General features: G+C 36.8%; 1 protein-coding gene across 2 annotated transcripts in view; it reads right to left on the reverse strand.

Annotated features, from left to right (window-relative positions):
* VDR (vitamin D receptor) overlaps positions 1-24,040 on the reverse strand; it is a 91,168-nt gene that overhangs the window by 34,012 nt on the left and 33,116 nt on the right. For both annotated transcript variants that reach the window (XM_087710530.1, XM_087710531.1), the window contains 3 exons: positions 18,816-18,887; positions 13,441-13,591; positions 4,225-4,355 (listed from right to left, as the gene is read on the reverse strand). In XM_087710530.1, the coding sequence (XP_087566656.1) occupies positions 4,225-4,355; positions 13,441-13,591; positions 18,816-18,879 (346 nt within the window). In that variant the 5' untranslated portion in view covers positions 18,880-18,887. The remainder of the gene's footprint in view (positions 1-4,224; positions 4,356-13,440; positions 13,592-18,815; positions 18,888-24,040) is intronic.

Raw genomic sequence — 24,040 nt, forward strand, 5'->3', positions numbered from 1 at the left:
ATCTAAATTCCAGCTAGAGTTCCCCTACTTTCTACAAATGAGGCTTTAAAAAAATCTGGATAAAAACCAGCTTCTTCATGAGATTGTATATGGACTTTTCCTGTTCCTATATGAAAAGCTTGGGTTTTGATGAATACTATGATATGAAGAAGGCAATGGTATATAAACATACGTTTTAATCATTAAAATATTTTAGAGACAAAACTAAGCCCAAAATGGATTTAAATAATCCAAAACACATTAATAGCCTGGATATTTTTTTAAAAATTACAACACCAAAAAGAAAACAATCAGTAATAAAATCCAAGGCCAGTTACAGCTAAAATAATTTCCATTCAGTTGTCCAATCAACCAAAGTAGGACAAAGCAACTGAGAAAATTGACACTTTTCAATGCGTGTAGAGAAGAAGCCTTATAGCACCAGTCTGAGGTAACAGAAGAATCACTGTAAGAAATAAGCCAGTTCGGTGTAGTGGATAAATGCTTGCCTAGAACAAGGAGACTGTGAGTTCTAGTCCTGGTGGCTTTGGATTAGTCCCTCTCTATCAGCTTAACTCACTTGACTTGTTGTCAGGAAATAGGAAAGAAAGAAATATTATGTCCATCCTCTTTCTTGAATTATTTATAAAATGACTGAGGCAGCATAAAAATCTAATAAATAAAATAAGCAGATGCATAATGTCTGTGAGAGGCAGAGTCAACTAACAGCCACATCTTGCTAAAAAGCCACAGTTGCCACAACTAACAACCACAGTTGCTAAAAAGCAAGTAAGAGAAGAAGGAACTTTGTGGCAAACCACCCCCCCCCCCCAAAAAAAAAAAAATCACAGAAGGACTTGGGAAAGGAAGTACCACTTTCTGCAACAAATTCCAGAAATTTAGCAACCCTAAAAACCAGAGGAACTTTTGTCTGGACATATTTTGGTCAAAAGTTCAGTGGGATGTGGGACTTCAAATGCTTTAGCATTTTTGGTAAAAGACCATAAGTTGGATGGAGCAAAGCCATATTTTAGCCACTTCTGCTGATTATGGCATTCTTCAGAGCTGTCTGGTTGGGCAGGTATTTTGCAATAATATGTTGCAATAATTTTATTCCTTATTATGTCATTGTTATATTAGGGAAGTACTCATAGTTGCATTATCCAAGAATGTCCCAGTGTACTGTTTCTGTTTTGCTGTTTAATATGCACATAAAATGGTGGCAGATATTATCTAGAACAGGGGTTTCCCAAACTGTGACCTCTACTTCTCTCAGAGTGTGACAGACAGAGTCCAGGGGAGGTGTGAAAAACCTTTTACTTATACCTTGGCACAATAAATCCACCTTTCTCAAAATTTCATTATATTGTTTTCATTGTTCATTTATGTTAATCTTGGTGTTTGTATTTTTAGGAGAGCTGTATACACTGAAATTACACTAAAGGGAGGCATGATGATAAACCATATAGGAAGCCCTGATCTAGAGTTTTGGCCATGAGTAAACTAATGGTGCTCAAACCATTTTTTATTACTATAATCTAACAAAGAACCAATAGATACCTCTGAATGCTACCTATATTTGATGAAGGGCTGCATTAAATAATATGGACAAGATGAAGATTATTTTCTTCATTTTTTTTTCTATTTTTTGTATGCATGGGTGGAAGGCATTGTATTCTCCCCCTAAAATACTGTAATAGGTTTACAGTTTACACTTGTTCCATAATCCATTGTTGTTCCTTGATTTCCAGGTTGCTGGTAAAGAACAGATAAATGGAAACACACTTGCTCAAACCGGGCAATAAGCTGTATGAATTTAAGTCTACCTGTGACAGAGCAACCTGCTTTATGTCAGGCTATTTCTAAAAAATGCCTGGGAGCTTCAGCCAATGCACAAAGCAAAAGCTGTGCTAACCAGTGCACAGTAATATCCTTTCTGTCTTGGCAAATCATTTTTGCTTCCATGCTGGCATTACACCATACACTGCCTTTGAACATTATAGAACCATACCAAACTGTATGTAATATCTTACATCACCTTCAAATGTTTTTAAGAGCTAAAATATTACATGGCAGTTTTGAGCTCATTTTTTTTTCTTCCTAGCATTTTCCTGCAAGTGCAGGATCCACCTTTTTCAGATCCATTGGTTGCAACAAGAATTGATTGACCTAATGCCATGGACTAGGGAAAGCATGAGTGCCCAAAAGTCACCCAGTCAGCTTTCACACCTAAGGCAGCACTAGAACTTACAATCTCCTGGTTTCTAGCCTGGTGCCTTAACCGCTAGATGAAGAATAATATACTCACAAATGAATTTCCTATGAAGTGGAATGCTTCTAATACAGTGGCAGCAGTTTGGGTATCTCTATTAAGATGCATTCCCATGAGATCTCCCATTTTCAGTAAAAGCTCCAGGTCTTATGTTAACTTTGGCCTCAAAAATATGGAGTCTTCATTGATCTAACTTAAATACATTACAGACAATATACCGGTAGGACCTGTATTTGCTCCCACAAAAACTCCTATGCAGCCTCCAGAGCCATCTGACTCAACCCCTGTGAAATGAAAGTGTTCCACTACTTCCTCTTGTTAATATTCTAGAATATTAACCTGTTAAAATTAATAATTTGTTGCCAACTTTTTGTAAAATACCCTTCACTTGTCATTTCCCCAGATCACTATTTTTTCTTCTGATGTCTAATTCTTTCTAAATTCAGGAAAGCTAGGTATTGCTTCCAAGACTATCAGACTTGAGCTACAGGAATTCCATGGAACTACTGTATGGTAGCAGTATCTGCCTTTTTTCCTGTGCTGCCACAGAAATATGATGCTGTCCAAGTATTTGTTGACCAGACCTGGAGGTCCCAGTTTTTTTAAAAAGAATGCTCAAAGCTTAGGAAGCAAGACTCTGTATTTTGAGCCCAATAATTCTCTGCCCTCCAGAAATCTATATCTGTAGCTGAAACAAAACAAGATAGAGAGGGACTGATTTGAAGTGAATTTGTGGAGATTACATACACACACACACACCCACACACCAAAAGTTAATTTTCAATTTATATTCTCAAGATTATCCAGAATAACAATGGTAACAATCACACTTGTCACTAAGTAAATAGTGTGGATTTTAGGAAATAAATACAAATGTAATTTAGAAGTGATTTACAGAATGTTACATTGACTGGAACAATATATACAATATTTGTGTTTCAGAAGCTATAATTAAAGCAAAAATCCTTGATAGCGCAATAGTTGTTTTTAAAAAAAATCATTACTATTTTTACCATAGTCATAACCTGAAGACTTTGTCAGCCAAACTAGGAAGTCTACATAGACCTCATGAACAAGAAGTCTGCTTTGGACTCAGCCCTCCTTTCTCCAGACTGCATTTTCTGTTGCAGTCTAATAGGATCAACAATATATTGTCTTGCCCCTGTGCCATCACACTCAAAGTATCTGAAAGTCCTACAAATGAATAGAAGTGTTTCAGAACTCTAAACTGCTTATTGATTCATTACAACCCTTCTATCTGAATAAAACTGATTTTTCTCTTTCCTCAGCTAATCATAATCCTGAAAATAAGCAAACCTTTTTTTTTGTTCTCCTGAGCTAAAACTTTCTTAATCACGAAGCTAAAAAGTTAAGCAGGCACATGTGGCTTTGAAATCAGTACTGCTACAAAGACACATTTCCCTGTAGGACTAGAATATGCAACCTGTGTCTCAGCAACAATTGGTGGTCTCAACAAATACTGCAGGAAGTTCCTGGTATGTTAGAAAAATGTTCCAATGTTAGAAAAAATAATAATAATGAAATTGCACCAAGCTTACAAGATTGGTGATGTTCTCACCTAAAATCCTATGGCGTTTAGAATTTTTTACTTCAAATTTTATAAGATTTCAGGTAATAGCCATAATTTTGTAGGCCAATGATGCCAAGTGTGTGATGGTTCCCAGGGGTGCCGTATTGTTGACTCTTGGCTTATTTGGTATTCGTCAAATTTTTTGATACTGCATAATAGTCTCTATAAAGAAAATAGGTGGGGATAGTTTACCTACATTAGCAGGAGAGTGTGAGGCATCCTATTAAATGAGAGAAAGAGAGATAGGCAGACAGATGGAGTGAACAAGTGCCTGGAAACCTGAATCTGGAATTTTTATAATATATTTTCAAGAAAGATGCCCAAACTACTAACTCTTCCCAAATCTCCTGTGTAAAGAAGAGAAAGGAGCACATTTACTCACATTCTTTCATCATGCCTATGTCAACGCAACGCTTCAGCCGGCAAGCTTGGCAGTGTCTCCGGTTATCTTTGGTAATTTTACAGTCACCATTGAAGGGACATGTGAACATTGCTTTTCTTTTCATGCTCCTCCTGAAAAAAAAAAACACAACAGAAAATGCATCAAATTGGCTTACTCCTTCATAGGGTAAGTCATAATTTATAGTTTCTGCACAGATATTGCTCTGAAAATAAATAGTATGGAAGATTGGCATGTAAAGTGAGCTGTCAATTAAAAGGCACTACGCATAACTTACCACCAAGCATAGGAGAAATTTCTCAAACACAACTACGGTTATGTTTCTAAGAAATATGGGTATTTTTAAAATGTGCTCTGTTATTATACTTGGAAGACACTAACAATTTGCCTGTCTTCATGGTTTTTTCTCCCCCAACAATCATTTAATATTTTATGGACTACATGCAGAAAAGCAATTTCTTGTCAAAGTGAAATATCCTGTACAATAAACGGGAACATATTAGCCATAGTTTGGATGCCTAAAACAGCCATCTTTAAATATGGAAATCAGAATTCAATGGAAGCCAGCAATATATACAACCACCTCAAATCACTTGTGATAATATGGTTTTTTTTATAAGCTTTCAGTCAATTAACTTGCTTTCCAGACACATGAAATGGATTCAGAATGCAAGTACATTGGAGGATGTATCAGTTCACAAAAACATAAAGAGAAATTTTGGGAAACATCAATCATAACATTTAGATTTCAAACTTGTCAGAAATTAATGCAGAATAAAATGGGTTAATGTAACACGTATCACATCCGATTTGTATTTTTGAAAGTTTGTCTTGGCAATATACCCATTCAGAGTTTAATGGTAAACTTGCCTGCTCCATCAGAGAACCTGTGAATTAATATATGCTCACTAAGCCCAGTGCTTAAAATTATTCATTCATGTACCATCTGCAAATGTTTGATGTGATGGCAGTTTAGTTTATGCTACTTTAATCTAAATGTTTTGATAATTAAACCGGTTAAACTATCTTCTGTGGAAAATCACATCTTACATCCCATGTAGGAAATTTGAACAAACCGAAAGGCATCTCAGAAGATTTAAAAAAACCTATCAACTTCTTCAGGCACACATGCCAAGTGTCTGCATAGAATACATAGTGTATGAAGAGGCAATATTACAAGCCTAAATGTTGGTGACAGTATAAATAGCATTTAGTATGGAAGGGAATGATACAAACATGTCTCTTTCCTAAAATAAATCAATAGAAAATGTGTTCTATAAAGAGCTGGGAAACTAAGTAAATGTTGTTTGCACTTGGAATGAACCTGCCTAATGTTTAACATTATTTAAATGGCTAGTTAGACTCTTGTTATATCAAATCATTTGGAGATGACCTTACAGATCTCTTGGCCAAAGAAATTCAGAAAACCAACCAGAAGACCACCAGACAGTAATCAGAAGCTTTTCCTAAGTCCCAACAGTGAATCACCATGTAACCCTGGAAACCTGAAATTCTCCTTCACTCTTTTAAGAAACCATCATGCCTCAACTGTTGTTGAATTTCCTTTTCCCTCTTTGGTTCCAAAGCATAGTTGAATGAGCTGGCACTCAAACCATTACCTGTTTTTGGAACACGTTTCTCTTCATCTTTACAAGGCCATGTTCAATGTTGGTCAAATGAACAATGTGAAATGTGCTAGGCTGGAACTGTATGCCACCCCGTTCAACTTGTGAATAGCAATAGGTGTAGGAAGCTGATTCAATTCTAATGCTTTTCAGTACATAGCAGAAATGGAACCTGAATGTGTTCTTTGAGAACATCTTTTTTTGTTAAAATGTTATACTCTATGCTACATAATGACAATAAAATTACATGTTGCACACAGGCAAAGAAGCCATTCTCACCACCGTTACGTAAGAAGAGCACATAAATTGTCTGGCATTATGCACCACAAATATATTTTTATCTCACTCTTTCTCTCAAAACCCCACTTCTCTTGTATTTTAAACAAACTAAATATATCTCTATAGCCATGTTATACAATATTATACAATTATGTTATATTATTAATGTTTAGGTCCTTTTACATAAGAATGGGAAAATATGGTCAATTAAGGATATAAGCTAAATTTCTGAGCACAATCTGTAGCTCCAGTTGGCAAAATATTTGTTCAGCTACAGAGGTGAGTTTTTCAGATCACTGTTTAACAATGGATAACCTTCTACCCTTACACTGTAATATCATGTTTTCCCAACCGTAAAAGCATGCCATAACCATTTCCGTTCTTTTCTTATTAGTTTCCAAAAAAACCTCAGAGGTTTTATATGTATAGATATAAAATAATACTTTTTATAGAACTGATTTTAATTTGAAATTGTGTCACAAAAAGGTAGTTTTTCTTTGACAGCCCCAAATTGGAATTCCAGATTTCTCAGTGATCTTGAACAACTTGTTTACTTCTTACTTGCTTCTAATAAACATCTACAAACAACTACAAGTGTAATATTTTATAAAAAATTAGTTGTCTTCTAGTGTTAGGAGGAGATTAAAAAAATGCCATTTAAGTGACATGGTGGCACAGGGGTTAGAATGCAGTACTGAAGGCTACTTCTGCTGACTGCTGGCTGCCTACCACTTGGCAATTCAAATTTCACCAGGCTCAAGTTTGACTCAGCCTTCCATCCTTCCGAGGTGGGTACAATGAGGACCTAGATTGCTGGGGGCAATAAACTGTCTCTGTAGACAGGTAAAGAGAGGGCTGTAAAGCACTGTGGAGCGGTATATAAGTCTAAATGCTATTGCTATTACTTCTCATAATAATCTATAATAATTGTTTTTTGTTACTGCTGAACACAATTCTGACCTTTGTAGGTATTGGCGCATTCCAATATCTCAGCATCTTTTTCCAAGGCCTACATTGCTACTGTGCAAATTCCTTGTCTATGGCACTTTCAGCTGTCGAGAGTAGTGTCATCAGCATAGTGCAGTTTACAGGTATTCCTTGTTTAGCAACCACGATCAGGACAGCAACTCGGTTATTAAGTAAAGCAGTTGCTAAGTGAAATTGCAATTGGGCTTACAATCTTATTTCAGCTTTCCTTTGCTTTATAGTCTGCAAAGGTTGTAAATGCGAGGACTGGTTGCAAAATTACTTTTTCATCATCGTCGTAACTGCACATGGTCACTGTCTGAGGACTACCTGTATTAATACTTTTTCCTTTAATTTTAGAATCATGCCATCGTCTTCTACTCCAGCCTCTCTCAATTCAAGGATGAGTAAATAGAGAGAGAACAGACAGCCTTGTTTCTCATGTTCCCCTGGAGCCAGTTTATAATAATGTTTCTTGCTTCTGAGTCTTCTCTAAGTTCAAGTTGAGTATCTGGCATCCCTTTTGTTTTAATCTGCATTCAATAATCTTAATCATTACTTTGCCAGCACATGCAATTAAAAATATTCCTATTAGTTTGCATATTTAAGACTCAATTCTTTGGTAATGCTATATGGACTGACGTATCCGCTAATTTGTTCTCTATCTTTGTTAGCATAATTTAATTAAAACCTTTGCTGATTCTTCCTCTCTTGCTTCCCATATTTCTATAAGTATTACATCCATTTCTGTCACTTTACGACTTGGTAATGACTACAGTGCTTGAATTAAAAGCTTATTTCTCTTGTTGTCTAGTATTATAATTCTGTTGCTTCTGGCTGTTTGTGAACCGAGAAACATTATTTCAGAAGATTGGTCTATGAATAACTGTTTCCCCAACTTTCTGTACACTTAGACTTGTGTCACTAGTGATGACCTTCTTGTCCTACCTTCTTGTTTCATGTTGGGTACTTTTCCTTCAATTTTCCAAACATCAGGATCTTCTCCAATGACTACTATCTCCTTATTGCAGTATATATCTAAGATATTTAAGGTTTACACCCTTAACTTCAAGTAGCATCTAATGTTTTGTTAAGAATTTCAAAATCATAAATGAAATTTTATATATCACCTATCGAATATCGTCACCTCCTTTTCCTGAGTCACCACAGTCAGCCACATAGTTCCTAGTACCACCTTAGCTTAAGCACCTTGTCTAATGTCACCTTGACCTTAGATAAGTTTACCTCACCATTACTTCACCCTTATATATTCTCTGCTTTAGTGAAATTCTTGCTTTGTTTAACATTCAGCTATATGTCATTAGAATCCACTCTTAAAAAATTACATTTATATTTTTCTTTTGCCAAACCAAAAAGGGCCCATCCTTACTAAAAGAGAGAATGCTGAACATAGGGTTAGGGAAGGAGAAGCTAAAGAGACAATCTAGATCCGGAATGGCAAACCTATGGCACGCATGCCTCAGGTGGCACACGGAGCCATTTGTCAGGGCATGAGAGGCACATGCGCGTGCTGGCCAGCTGACTTCAGCCTTTTTTTGAGGCATTTTTCACCTTCCCCAGGCTCCAGAGACTTTATAGGAGCCTGGGAAGGGCAAAAACAGGTTCCCCCACCCCCCACAGGACCTCCAGAGGCTTCAGGAGTTTCCCTGGAGCCTTCAGAGCGCAAAAAACCGACCCTATGGGCAAACCGGAAGTTCAGGAACGGACTTCTGGTTTGCTCGTAGGCCCGGTTTTAGCCCTCCAGAACAAACTGGAAGTCACCTGAAGGCTGCAGAGGACTAAAAAATGGCCCTACTTCCGGTTTGCTCAGAGGGTTGTTTTTTGCCCTCCAGAGCCTTCAGGGAAGCCTCTCAAAGGCCCCTGAAGGCTCTGGAGGGCTAAACCAGCCCTACAAGCAAATTGGAAGTCTGTTCCCAAACTTCCGGTTTGCCCGTAGGGCCGCTTTTTTGCGCTTTTTCAGGGAAGTTCATGAAGCCTCCGGAGGGCCTCCAGGGGGTGGAGGGAGGCTGTTTTTGCCCTCCCCAGGCTCCTATAAAGCCTCTGGAGCCTGGGGAGAGTGAAAAAAGCATGCAAAAATGGGGGTCAGGCTGGTCATGCACACTGGGGGTCACACATTGCAATATGGGTGTGGCACACCCGCGCACGATCTCCCTGCGCTCCCCCTGCTTTTGGCACACGAGCAAAAAAAAAAAAAGGTTCGCCATCACTAATCTAGCTAATCATTTGTACTGATGAGTGATGGAGGAGAAAGAGGAACTGTGGCATTTTAGGCCTCTTCCTGAGAATGACAAGCAATCCATATGCTTAGAACACAGTAAAACATCTCACTAGCATAGCAGAATGAGTACAATGAGAGGGAAATTTTCTACTTTATTTTAAACTCAGAAATGTTACCACCACAGTGTCAATTTTCTTTTTAAAAATGTGATTGATTTGAGACTAATCTGATATAAAAACAAGTTAGCCTAATACCCTGACCCTATCGTCAATCACAAGAGATGCCAAGGGTTATCAGAATGAAAGAGGGAATCTAATAAAACCTGTCCAAAGATGAAAAGGATTTTTAACTATTTCCCAATACAGCAGAAACCACAAACTGCCTCAGTATCAGTTTTATGGGATATCTAAAGGATTTGTTACGAAGCACCTGATGTTATAGAGCAAAGTTCTGGTTTAAAATTCACATGCCAGAGCAGCAATTAGTCTTCTCTGCTAAGATATGCATTTCTTATAGTCCTTGACAAATAGGACGAAGGTCAAGGTAATTGGCTATCATTTTTAAACCCATGCTCAGGAGGGGAAAATGTCCAGAGGGTAGGCAGGCCCTTGGCAGGAATCTTGTTTTTAACATCCTCTTTTAAGTATCAGGGTACTATTACTGTTGCTTTGAAACAGCCTATTGCAAGTTTCCATCAAAATATGCCTTGCAAGTTTCCATCAAGATAATTATCTTTTACTTCAAGGTCACTTATTGTTTCTGATATATCCAGGCTTCCATTACTGACGCCACTGATGCTCATCTCAGCCACAGCAATTTGTACTTTCCTTTAGTGCGTATTTTTGGAAATTTGGCTGCGATTGCTCTGCCATGTTTATGAGCCAGAACTAAATGTTTCAAGACAGCATAGCAGTTATATGACTACCCCTTATCCTCTCTTTCTGATACCTCTGCTATACAGGTAGTCCTCAGCTTGTGACCACAATTGAGCCCAAAATTTCTGCCGCTAAGCAAGACAGTGAGTTTTGCTCCATTTTATCACTTTGCCTGCCACAGCTGTTACATAAATCACTGCAGTTGTTAAGTTAGTAATACAGTTGTTAAGTGAATCTGGCTTCCCCATTGTCAGAAAGTTACAAAAGGTGATCACATGACCCTGGGATACGGCAAACATCGTAACTACATGTCAGTTGCCAAATTCTGATCACAAGACCGGGGAGAGGCTTCAATGGTTGTAAGTGTGAAAAATGGCAGTAAGTCACTTTTTTCAGTGCCATTGCAACTTTGAATGGTCACTAAACAAATGGTTGTAAATTGTAATGTTGCACTGTTTGCTTCCCCAAATCACCAGCTAACAAAAACGTCAGTCCCAATAATATCACACTGTAGCTTGAATTATGCTACCTATTAAACAGGAAGGAATTTTTTAAAAAATAACAATATGTTCACAATAATTTTGTTTCAATGGAACTCATTTATCTAGCCCTCAGGTGAAGGAGAAGGTTGACTACATAAGACCTAGCATCTCTTATTCCTAACATGGGAATTAAGATTAGTTATCTAATTCAAAACATGCCTAATATCTGATTTAACATTTTAAAATATAGCAAAAATCTGCAAGCACAAATATTCAGACATTTAAGGTTTTCTCTCACTTCCTTTTATATAATTCATTCATTCATTATTTTGTTTACTGTTTTAATCTACTCTACTCATTGTCTTCAGTTTTTTAATAATCTATTTTCAATATCTTTCATCCTCTTTCATATCATGCCACCTAATAGTCTGAGGACAATATTAATCCTATTATAGATGGTGAGTGTCAGATACATTTATTTCCCATCACTATTTCAGGAATGTCTGCCTAAACCAACATTGCGTGTGGCCAGCTCCCAGGTGGGAAATGAAGACAGACCAGATACTTGGCTTGCCAGGGGCATCTGCCATATAGTTCCTAAGTGGCAATTCAGAAAATCCGGAAAAAGCATTATACGGTATGTGCAGGATTACCAACAAGGATCTGTAGTTTGGTGCACAATAATGATGCTAGTGGAAATCAAGAGATAATTGGTCCAAAGGAACTCTTTAGTTATTTGTTTGTTTGCATTCCACCTATATTATTTTTACAAATAACTAAAGATGGCAAACCTATTACAACATTCCTTGTCCTGAGGAGGGACTTCAACCCATGGTCTCCTACTTTCTAGGATGGTGCCTTGCCCGCCAGATCAAAGTAGAATAATGGTAAGGTAAAGAAAACAAGTAAAACTGCCATGACAAGCTCTTAAATCTTTAAAATTAGGAGAGATAACAATTACATGGAAAGCTGCGCAAAGGTTCTCCTGAGCAGCGGAAAGAAAATTGCCACTAATTTAGAGTTGCTGCTTCGCAACAGCTTTAAGAATTCAGCATACAAAAGCTTGGCTCTTGGTCACCTGTTTTGTGGTACACTAGACACTACTAGTGATACATCTTCAGTTTTTATTTGAGAAAAGCACTGATTCTTAGCTGCCATAATTTGAAGAAACAATGAGCTACAAATGTGAAGGTATTCCTGAATCAAATAAGTAGTTATGATTTTTAGAATACCTCTTAAAAAGAATTATTTCAATTACATTCTGGTAACATGTTAAGAGGGAATGAAGCACTCATTACCTTTCCAAGTATCTATCTCTATTCTCAGCTAATGGGTCATTAACAGGAGAAAAAAACTAAAATCTAATGTGTTTTATGTCTAGGACAGAGTGTGCATGATTGATTAGCCAAGGGCACTGTGTGGAAATGCACCTCTGACAGACAAGTTACTCTCTTAAGCAATTGCGACTGAAGAAAATGTTGCTGTTCTAGTTAGTCGAGTACACTGTAACCTGACTGGAAAACTGGCTCTGATATCTATGGTACACAGAATATTTTATCTAATTCTCTATTTTGCAATGTTAATAGGTTTCCTACAAAAATATTGAAATAAAAAAAACAGATTAAGAAAAAACTGACTTTCAGAATTCCAATTTAATGTTTATGTAAATCCCTTAATGATACTATTCCTACCTTCCAGTTTTAGTCTTAGATCCATGGGAGATTTCCCTTCGTTAGGCATGTTTTGCTTTTGATGTATAGTATTACTCATCCACCTTAATCCAATGCTTCCCGGAACAAACTCAAATGTCATAACTATACAAAGTACTCTATGAGAACTAAGCATGTCATGCATGAAAGATGCTAAGCTGATGAATGTTTTGAAACACTCTTGGCTAGTGTATATGCAATGCTAATTAGAAGACTAGAAGGCCTCCAAGGTCCCTTCCAACTCTGTTATTCAATACTAATTTCCTCTTCACCAGAGTTAAATTAAGTGGTGAAAGTTAACCACTTTCTTATTTCCTCTTCCCGGTATTGTACTTACATTTATTGACAGTGATTTGGAAGCAAGTAAGAATTGTATAGGGATGGAAACAACCCCATGAACAAGAAAAAATATTAGTTCCTATATGAATCAAATGAAAATATCCCCAAATGACAGTTAGTCCTGTTGAGGCCAGTTATCTATTTCACTACAAAACGGACTGTACAATCTGCAAAAGGAAGAAACGGTTTAAACTCTAAACAATTTCACCTTTTACAATAGTCCTGCTTCTGTTTATCCTATACCAAACAGATCCCAATTCTTACTTCCAGTTTTGCTCCTCCATATTTCTATGGATGCCTAACAGAATTTACATTCTCCGTTCTGTTCAATACAAAACATGATTCAAACATTCCCATTATGCCAACTTATTCTAGTGACAGCAAATTTTATATCTATGAAATATTATAGAGTAAGTTCAGTTTGAGGTTCCAATCAAATCGTTTACTATCTACAAACTAGCCACCATATTGCAAGCAAAACCATTAATATGCTCCTTTCCTTCCTTACATATAAATATGTCAGTTGAGTTCCTTTAAAGATGCTTTCCAGATAGTATTTGCATTTTTAAAAAAGAGTAAGATAAATAATCTTTTTTTGATCAGTTTTTGATGGTAAGAAGAAACTGCTGGTCCAATAATAAACCATGGACCAAAATGTCTTAGTTAAAGTGAAGAACCGCATACCTAAAAAATCCTTTGCATCCTTCACAGGTCATAGCGTTAAAATGAAAGCCGGTAGCTTTGTCTCCACAAACACCACAGATCCGCGGAATGTTCCTGTCAAAGTCGGCGGCTGTATCAGTAAAGGTTGGACACGGCGCCATCGGCTCCATTTCTATGATAGAGAAAATGAAACAGTTACCAACTTCATCATAGTAATTTCTGAGTAAATATATTCAAAGTAAATATACTGAGTAATATAGTGAGTTGAACCATAAGGAAGGCTGAGCGCCAAAGAATTGAGGCCTTTGAACTATGATGCTGGAGAAGATTCCTGTGAGTCCCTTGGACTGCAAGACAATCAAACTGGTCAATCCTAGAGGAGACCTGACTGCTTTCTAGAAGTCCAGATCCTGAAGATGAAACTTGGCCACCTAATGAGAAGGAAGGATTCACTGGAGAAGAGCCTAATGCTGGGAAAGATTGAGGGCAAAAGAAGATGGGAACACCAGAGAATGAGGTCGCTGGATGGAGTCACCGAAGCAGTCGGCGTGAGCTTATATGGACTTTGGAGGATGGAAGAGGACAGCAAGGCCTGAAGGAACATTGTCCATGGGTCACGATGGGTCAGGCATGACTTTGCAACTAACAACAACAATATAATGAGAGCACAAATAGAATATATAAAAGCCAGCAACAAGTTCCCTTATCCCATTATCAGTCTGGTTGTGAATATTTCCCTGAGCATAGTAACATGTTTCATTCAAAATGTACAGGTCTTGACAAATATATTCTCGACTTTCAGAGTGCTAAAAACAGATCCTTCAACAAGTTATATTTTGTCTGTTCATCTTAATATAAATGACTGCATTACAGGAAGTAAATATTTGCAGTACCAGTGTATTTCTACATACCTTTTCAAGAGAAAACATCAAGGTATAGTTCCAGTATTTGTACCAAATTTGGGGGAAGGAAGTGTTTCAAAAAAGAGTAAAATAATTTCTTTTGCATACTGTGAGAGTTCACATTAAAAAGGAAACAAAATAGCAAAGAAAGGGAATTGTCTTCTAATTCTCACTTTACAGGGAGGAGAACTACATATATGCTTCTCTTATTAATCTTCATATCATACATTGTATGACAGTAACAAGTAACCAACAGTTTATTCCTTCAAATAATTCCTGTTGGACTAGAAGACCTCCAAGGTCCCTTCAAATTCTGTTATTCTATGCTATGTTCTTTTATAATCTCACTAGAAGTAGAATATTCTCAAAGAATGTTAAAAATTGAAAGCCAAGAATTCAGAGGTTAGTTATTGAAAATCTCTTATGGTCTGCTTCTATGTAAAAAATAATTGAAGCTGTTCTGCAACACGTACATAACATGTGCATGTATGAAGTCAGCTTAAAAAAAGGTCTGAAATTGAAGCGATTGGCTTCAAACAACAGGTATTAGGGGCAGATCAATATATTAATTACCTTGCAATTCTCTATGTTAAGAGCAGATGAAATTCCCTGTGTCCATACTTATTTATTTTTGCAGCTTATGCCTTCATATGTTATTTTCTCTTAATTCTGGTATTGAGGCTCATGGGTGGAAAATATGTTTTTCAAAGAGACTGAGAAACCGGTTTAATGTATTTTGATCTAAATAGCCTGCGTTTTAGAACATGATGAGAAGAGACGTTTTTTAAGAAAGGATTTGCCCTTTTTACCTGTACTTCGGGCCAAAGAGAAGAAGAAGTTAGTTTTACTTTTCATTTTCCTCAAAGCTATATAAAATGGGTTGGGAAAAGCGCACTCTCTATTCTCATTCTTTTCTTGCTAGCCCTCTCTGACTTTCTCATTGCCACTTCAGGGTAGCTAATTTATTTGAAATAGATGCTTATTTAGATTTGTTTAAAAATAAAAAGAGGTTGCTGCACAAATTTCTCTTTTTCATTTATTGGAAACTCTGACTTTTAAGTGTGGGAAGCACTGGCTGTCCAAATAGAAAGTGTTCTCATTAGTGATTACTATTAACTGCATGTTTAAATTTGTACTAACCAGTTACGAGTTGTTACTCTTTGTCATTACCAATTAAAATCTCATGTACACCAGATATAACATTAAGACAAGCAATTAATGTATGTCATATTGCTTTTCATGAATGAAAATCTCATAATGTTTTGCTCACAGAAAGATCAAGAAGGGGATCTGCTGGAAATTTGCTTTTATTACTGCCTACATTATATTCAGCACAAAGGTGGAACTGTCATTTGGAACATTAGTTTATTAACTGGATAAAATGATTTAAGAGAGCAATGTCACTATTTAAAATCTCTTATTTTAATGAAAGATAAGCATTTAAGTTTAAATGTCACTTGGTCTGGCTATAAAACACTTAGAAAGTTGAAGAGCCTGAAATATTTTCTCATGTACCAAAACAGTTCCTACCAATGTTACCTCTCTGGAAACCATTATTATCAACTGAAATCTTAGTTTATAACTTAGGATGGAGAAGTTAGCTTTATTTATTTCGTTATCAAATTTATATGGCCATCCATCACACAAGTGACTCTGGGCGGCATACAGCAAAACACACAAATACACATAGACATAGAAAAACACTCAGACGAAACAGAGCCCCCTCAAGATCTCACAGGTTCCCTGAGACCTCCAAGCCTGATGACAAAGCCAGGTCCTGAGGAATTTCCTGAATTGAGCTGACCTCACTTTGGGGTCAGAGAAATGTTCCATAAGGTGGGCACCATAGCAGAGAAGGCTGCTTCCTTGACCGCCAAATCGTAGCTTCCTGATAGACAAAACTTTTGCTAGGGTTCAGCTGAAGCCTGTAGTTTCCCATCTAGACCCCCACAGCTTTCAGATACTAAGATAAGTTTTCCACAGCACCCCTTAATTTGCCAGAGACAGAGATGTATAATTGGGTGTTATCTGCCTATTGATAATGTCTTAACCCCATGGTAAAGGATAAGCTCACCCAGTTGCCTCATGTACATGTTGAAAAGGAGCAGAGAGAGCATTGAAAGCTGTGGCACCCCACACAGTATGGGCCAGGTCAGGGGCAGAATCCCCCCCCCGCCCTCCAATCATCATTCATTAGAATGAATCTTGGAGAAAGGAAGTGAACTAGCAGAAAATAGTGGTGCCCATCCTCAATCCCCTGAACTAATCTGGAAAGATACCATAGTTGATGATACTGAAAGCTGCAGAAAAGTCAACTCAGTGTCAGGCCTGCAGCGGTTCCTTTAAGAATCTTTGGCCTGCCACACTCTTATTAAGGGGGGGGATTTAGCAAGGGGTAGAATGTGTTGTTTTCAAAATAAAAAATTCCTTCTTAGAAGCTCAAGGTCATCTTTTGTCTCCCAAACCTTTACACCTGACCGGAAGCAGTTAGGCGTAGACGCCAGCGTGGAAGAAAAAGATTGGACCATGTGATGGACTGTGGGTGTGGGGACAAGATCATGAACTTTTAACTGGGTGGGATTCTGATGTAACTTCCAGAGTTGGAATCCCACAGCACGATGCCAACATGCCTGTCTTATTAAATTAGAACTTTAAGCATAGTTTTGCCTTCGACTCTGATTTAATTCTGCATGATAATTGGAATGCTGATACTCAGGCAAGGAGTGGTGCACAATCTGCATCCCGCTCTACCAGAGATCATCCAAAAGCAAGACCAATGCTGTTTCTGACCAAACCCAGGTTCATTCAAAGTCCTCTGAAGCTGCAACCATCTCTCAGCTACCTTCCCTAGAGGTGTGGTAAGATGCTCTTAGTATTTAATATTTTAGTAACTCAGGCTTGATTGATTTTTTTCTTAATATTGAAACTGAGCAGTGAATAATATCTATGAAAAGAATATACACAGAGACTGAGGGGACAGGTGGTTCAACATGTTTGTAAAGAACTTGAACAGAGCCATGGAAGACTGTTAGTCAAATTAAGAATAACTGATTCTCTACAACATTGGAAAAATTATTAATTTAATAAAATTAATCATTTCAGCTGATATCAGCCAGCCCAATGTTCAAGTTTTCAATACACTAAGCATTAGTGCAATGCTAGAATCATTATTCAACATTGTTCTGTACAGCAAGGTTTATAGCATGCAGCCCTGGAAAGCTAGCAATGTGGCCCCACAACATTGTAAACTTTTAACATTTGATTTATATCAACTATTTTATATGTGGCCCAAGACAATTCTTCTTCATTCAATGTGGCCCACAGCAAGCCAAAAGGCTGGGCACCCATGTTTTACAGCTTATTCTAGCTCAAGGGCTCAGATTATCTTTGTTAGCCTGGCATACCACCCATCTGTTGGGATTAGAGAATTCTAAATCAGGAGAGCTGAAGGCAGCCACTTTACTACATATGCTGTAACCATTGCATTATTGCTGAAACCTTCAGGAACATATAGGCTCTTATTCAAAAGGAGAAGAGGTTAACTTCACCCTCCCTGCCACTGGTCTCCATGTGCAGAGTGACTCTGCAGTGGACAGCCTTCTGTTTTCATGGAAAGTCTTTGGTGCAAGTTAGGACCCGTGAAAATCCATGATGCTACATTATGATAGACTAAGGAATCCTCTGCTGAAAACTATCCTTTGTGTGGAGGAAAAACCATCATAGTTGTGGTTCATTATCTCTCCTTAGATGAAAGACTGTCTTCTTTATCACATCAGAGGAGGGCATTCACTGAGACAAAGAGAAATGATCAATAAGCATTTTCTGTGGATGAAGCTAGGCTTCGCAATCCTTGTCTTCATCAACCTCTCCATTCCCCCCATTTCCACGGTTGCATTCTATCAGTACACACATTAAAACTTTGTGTTCCACTGTAAATGTCATTAACAATATCCATTATGTGGACATATGTAGCAATAATGCTTCCTTAGTATTTCATAATAGAAAAAAATGTTTATTAAAACATTTTTGCTATTATAAGACAGCAGATCAAGAAAGCAGAGAACCAGCTATTGTCTTCATTTTGCAAGTGAAAGACTGACATCATAAAATAAGAGAACATCTCTTATTAAGATGTTCATCTTAATATTGCTTGATGGGCTTATAGCAGAGGTGAGATCGGAAATTGCTGTCCTAATTCAGAATTGTATTTTTTTAATCACACAAGCACTTAAGTAATTTAAAAATTGGCACCCTTGTACTTTTAAAAAAAAGTTGGCCACAGCTGAGAGACAATCACATTTAATTCAAAATCAGCCCTACATCAACCTCAAATTCCAATACCAAGGAAATACATGCAAGAAAACTGGATATTCAAACAGAATCAAAGAGCCTGGCATCATAATTTCAAATACATAAATTTTTTTTCTCTGGCAGAAATATTATCTTATTTTACTTCATAGGAACATTTTTGCAAAAAAAAGTGAGGTACTTTACCAACATCCAGATTATCTGGGATACTGTGTTGATATAATTCCCACGGGCTCTGAAACTCTGACATGGATCCACCTGCAATCCAAAATTATTATTAAAAAATTAATTTCCAAGAATTATCGAGGGAGTGTTTAGTCTATCTTTTAACTCCAACCTTACTGACGTAAGCAACATACTTTAAAGAGTGAGGTGTGGCACTCAGCAAATAATTCACCACACCTAAACACCAGTCACAAAAAATAAGTTATCACTTCAGCACAGCTTCCTGTAACATCACCTCAGAAATGTGAGAGATAATGCCAGTTCCAGTCACTGTAGGGGGGACAACTGTGTAAATCTACAGCAGTTGAAGATCAGAAGGAATTTGGTAACACCTTTTCTAGCTGAAAATTTATATTAAAAGACATGCTTTGGTCATCTGATGAAGTGAACTGAAGTTTACCAAAGTGTGTGCCTTTTAATAAAACTTGTCAGCTGGAAAAAGTGCTACCAGATATTTTTTGAGCACCAGAAAGGAACATTTGAGAATTGTCAAAGATATTAAAAACTAGCTACATGAGGGGCTTTCAACACATAGGATTTATTCTTTCCTAGAAGAAATACACAGTTAAACAGAAGGGAAATGACAATGTAACAAGAATAAAATTTCTTCATGGTTTATCTGACAAATATTTCTAAACGGGATTGTAAAAACAGCATAGTTGTTTTCTAGGGGTAGCACTTACAGATTTCATTTATCATAGCCAACTCATTGTCCACAGGCTTATTTATCCAAAATGCTTAAACTGGCATTTAGGAATCTGAAGAATTGTTCAGGTTCATGAATTTTTACTGTTGAGGGTTAAACTGGTTAGTCCACCACAGATAGAATAGTACAATAGTACAATCTGCACAACATAGACTTCTAAATGCCACTTTAAAAAATTGAACAATTACCCTTTTTGTAAATTATATTAATTGAAGTTATGGCTAATTGTTTGAAAAATGCATAAACTGATTTTTAATTTTCAATGTAGCTTTTAGAATTTAATTTTATCATTTAGTATAATACAATAACTGAGTACTGTACAGTGGAGTAGCTAAGCACACTACAAATCCATCCTGGGGTTGCTATCATTGTACATTGTACGGATCATTGGACATTGTATGGATTAGACATGATCCATACAGTCCACTGAAGGTGGATTTGACAAGCAAAGAAGATGAATACAACTACTTTATGTTATTATACCATACATATATTGATGAGTATGACTCATCATTCTTCTCAAGAATTAGACTGATCTTTTGTAAGCATATCATACACAGAAAAATAAAAATCCTCCTATCTTTGTGCATATTTTGTGAAAGGTTATATTACTGTTTCTGCTTCTTTGCAGCATCAGCTCCCACTCACAGCACTTTTCCAAATTCACAAAACCCCTGTCTCCTACTTTTGGAATTAAACCTTTTGGTTACTGGATAATTTCAAATTACCAGCTAATTATAAAATATGAATGTAGCCCTCCGGTTTCACAAGAACAGTGACTTCTTAGATACCACCAGATGTATCTAAATTCAGTGCCAAGGTTGGCCCTTGAGTAGATTAGCATTTTGAAATGCTGAATCACACTGATTCACTGGGTATAAGATAACTAAATTTAAGGTTAGGTTTTGCAAATTCCAGATCTTTATTTTAGCAGGAATATACAATCCAGAAATTAAATTAGTTAAGATGATCATAAGTCATTTCCATCTGTGAATGAGATTCAAAGAGGAATATAACAGAAATCTTCTAGCCTATTCCAGCAATTTCAGATTTTAGTATTATGGCAGCATTACTAATATTTGATATTGGCTGTTACATCAATAAAGGAATGCAAATGACCTCTCCGTTTATATTTCTGAACACTGATGCAAGCAACAAATCAACACCAATAAATTGGGCACTTTCAAGATATTTTCACTTCCCTTACGCAATGATCTTTCTGATGATTTGACTGATTTTTTCCCCTTTCTTTCTTTTTGCCTATCACAAAGATAGAGAGAAAAATAGATTCCTTAAAAGATACTGGGAAGATCTGTTCTCCGAAGTTTGCTAAATTATTTCACTATTTTTCTTCTGATGTTTGGAATTTTTCCTTGAGATAAAATAATTTTTAAAAATAGCCTGATTCATACATGATATACCATAATTGGGTTTATTCAACTTTAGCATGATATACTGTGGTGAACCTAGCAAACTGTGGTTTATTCAATAAGCCAAGATAAAATCAATCATGAGTTTGTGTGACACGAAGCCTATATTCAGGTGAGACTCTCTCCATAGAACCTAAACTACCAAAGATCATAATAGGCTAAATTAGCCATTTTTAAAAATTTTACTGCACATTTCTTTCCCAATATGCTATCGTCTAGTCCCTTGGCCTCATTTACTCAGTTCCAAGTATCCATTCTTAATTAGCTCTATATGATACATACCCACATGTGAAATATTAAAGATGCAGAGAAAATTTCTCTAAACACAATTATGAAAATATCATTAAACAATGACTAACACGTATTTCAGATGAAATTCCCAAATATTAAGCAGTCACTAATTAATTATCCCTGTGGGAAAGGGCCTGCCAGTTTCATTACAGCATTCACAGTTTATTACAATACAATAGCAAAGTTGGAAGGGACCTTGGAGGTCTTCTAGTCCAACCCCCTGCCTAGGCAGGAAACCCTATACCGTTCCAGACAAATGTCTATCCAACATCTTCTTAAAGATTTCCAGTGTTGGGGCATTCACAACTTCTGGAGGCAAGCTGTTCCACTGATTAATTGTTCTAACTTTCAGGAAACTTCCCCTCAGTTCTAAGTTGCTCTTTTGCTAACTGAATAAACAACACATAACCATTCTTGGAATGCCTCTGTCTGGCATTTGGTTTTTAACAATGAAACTGTGGTTTAAATAGTTACAAATAAATAAATAAGCTAGTATAGTGTAAGATTTTGGGCTAGGATCAGGAAGAGAGCAGAGTTCTAGTCCACACTAAGCCATAAAAGCTGTAGGACATAATCAGGGGTGGGTAGCTACAGGTTTGCCCAGGTTCAGGAGAACCCATAGCTAACGTTATGGCTAGTTCAGAGAACCTCCAAATCCCACCCCTGGCTGGCCCCGCCCACCCCTCCTCTCCCAGGAGTCTCCACGCGGCCCATTTTGGATGCGAGGTAACTGAAGGGTCCACACGAAGGCTTGGGGAGGGGAAAAATGGGCCTCCTGGAAGGCCTCTGGAGCCTGGGGAAGGCGAAAATGTCTCCCCATCACCCTGGTACAGGAAGCTGACTAGGCCATGTCCACACCTACCCAGCAGAGAACCCGTTGCTGAAATTTTTGAAGCCCACCCCTGGACATAATCACCCCAACTTATCACACAGGAAATAACAGACACTGAAATGTTTGTTGGATAATTTTCTGGTGAAAGACTACTACAGCTATTTATTAAATGTATAGATTCATGTATATATTAAATGTATAAATAGATGCATATATTTTTCTGAACACAAAAATACTCATTTTCTGATTATCACATTATTTCCCCCCTTCCCTATAGTTTTTCATAAGATTTAAATTGGGCGCTTAGTTTATATTAATAAAAATACAAATAGATCTTTTTTCTTTAAAAATAATAATAGGAAGCATTCTATTTAAATACTTACACAAATTACCCAACACACATTTTAGAGTATGTCTTATTTTCTGATATTATGAAGCACTTAACGATGATCCTACAGGTTTTTAAAACTAATTTTAAAATTATAAGAGAAATCATTTTATGGTTCAGATGTAATCATTAACTTTAAACTGATCCCTGAATTGAAGATAGCACATTGGAGTCATAGAATAAAAAATGAATCTTGCATACATAAGTCAAAGAAATAAGCTTGCCAAAATACATCCTATATACATCTCATGGATATACTCAAGAGACTATTGAATGTTACGTGAAATGACCAATGTAATAACTGTAATAAAATAAAGGAGTTGTGTCACTATAAAGTTTAAAAAGAATATGACCACACAAAACATGCAGTATTTTACTGTCAAGGTTATCTTCTGAAATTGATAAAGATGTTCCAAACACCATCTGCAACTTAGATTTTCTGGGAGGAAAAGTACAAGCTGAAGGGAAGGCTTTCAGTAAATGCAATCAGAATTATCTTCTTCTTGTTTTCTGCCTTGTCAGAAATTTTTTGCAATGTCCCAAGTTTGGAACAAAGATGTCACAGGTAAATGTTTTACAAATTGCACAGAATTCAAAGAAAGTTCAACACTTCATTTGCAGATAGACGCAATTAAAAACAGAATCATTTCATGAAACGTAAATTTAGGACACAAATTGATTGTTTGGGGGAACTAGAACTACTATAATTAAATTTAACCACACATTTCACAGAATCAAAGTGTCCTTCTGAACACCTAAATGGTCAAAGAATTTGACAGGGATAAACAACAGTATAGTCTTTCTGCTACTGCTGTTCTGCAACTCCAAGCATTTTAGGAAGTTCTGCCAATAGGAAATAATGCTGGGAGTTGTAGTTCAGCTGAGACACTTAGAATAGCAGAAGTTGTTGATGCCTAAAAGTGGGTTGGAAAATGAGCAAGAAGATCAGGTAATGGTACATATAGTTCTTTTTGACGTGTAGAGACAAGGCCTTTGTAGGTAAGGTTAATTTTCAATTGCATTATAATTATGAAAGCTAGAAGCCTTTTGGGTTTTTAAGTTCATTAGCATCAAATTAACTGGATAATTGTACACTTCTCTATGTTTGATTTTCTTAATCAGTTTCCAGACAATTTCTTTTTGTTATCTGTACACAATACCTTTAATCTGGCTCTTTAAAAACTTGAGCTATATCCATGACTATGCAAGGCTTAATAAACTCCAACAACTTTTATCAAAATAGTCCTGGCAAAAACATGATGGCTTTTCAGGTTTCCAAGCTGAAGATGCAGATTTTTATCAGTTCAGTTCAAACCTTTATTGTCAATGCACAACATGTGTACAATGAAATTGAACGAAGAAATAAAACCTACAACCCAGCGACCTACTCGTGAGTTTCGATGTCATATCCCTCTTCACCCAAGTGCCTATAAAAGAAGCCTTGACAGCTATCCAGAACAAACACAACCCCTGTAAACGCATCCTGGACCTGACCAACCACTGCCTAACCAACACATACTTCATCCATAATGGACAAAG

This window comes from Thamnophis sirtalis, unplaced genomic scaffold (assembly GCF_051295495.1).
Source record: "Thamnophis sirtalis isolate CommonGarterSnake01/CBP01778 unplaced genomic scaffold, rThaSir2_p1.2 scaffold_3, whole genome shotgun sequence".
NCBI classification, from domain to species: domain Eukaryota; kingdom Metazoa; phylum Chordata; class Lepidosauria; order Squamata; family Natricidae; genus Thamnophis; species Thamnophis sirtalis.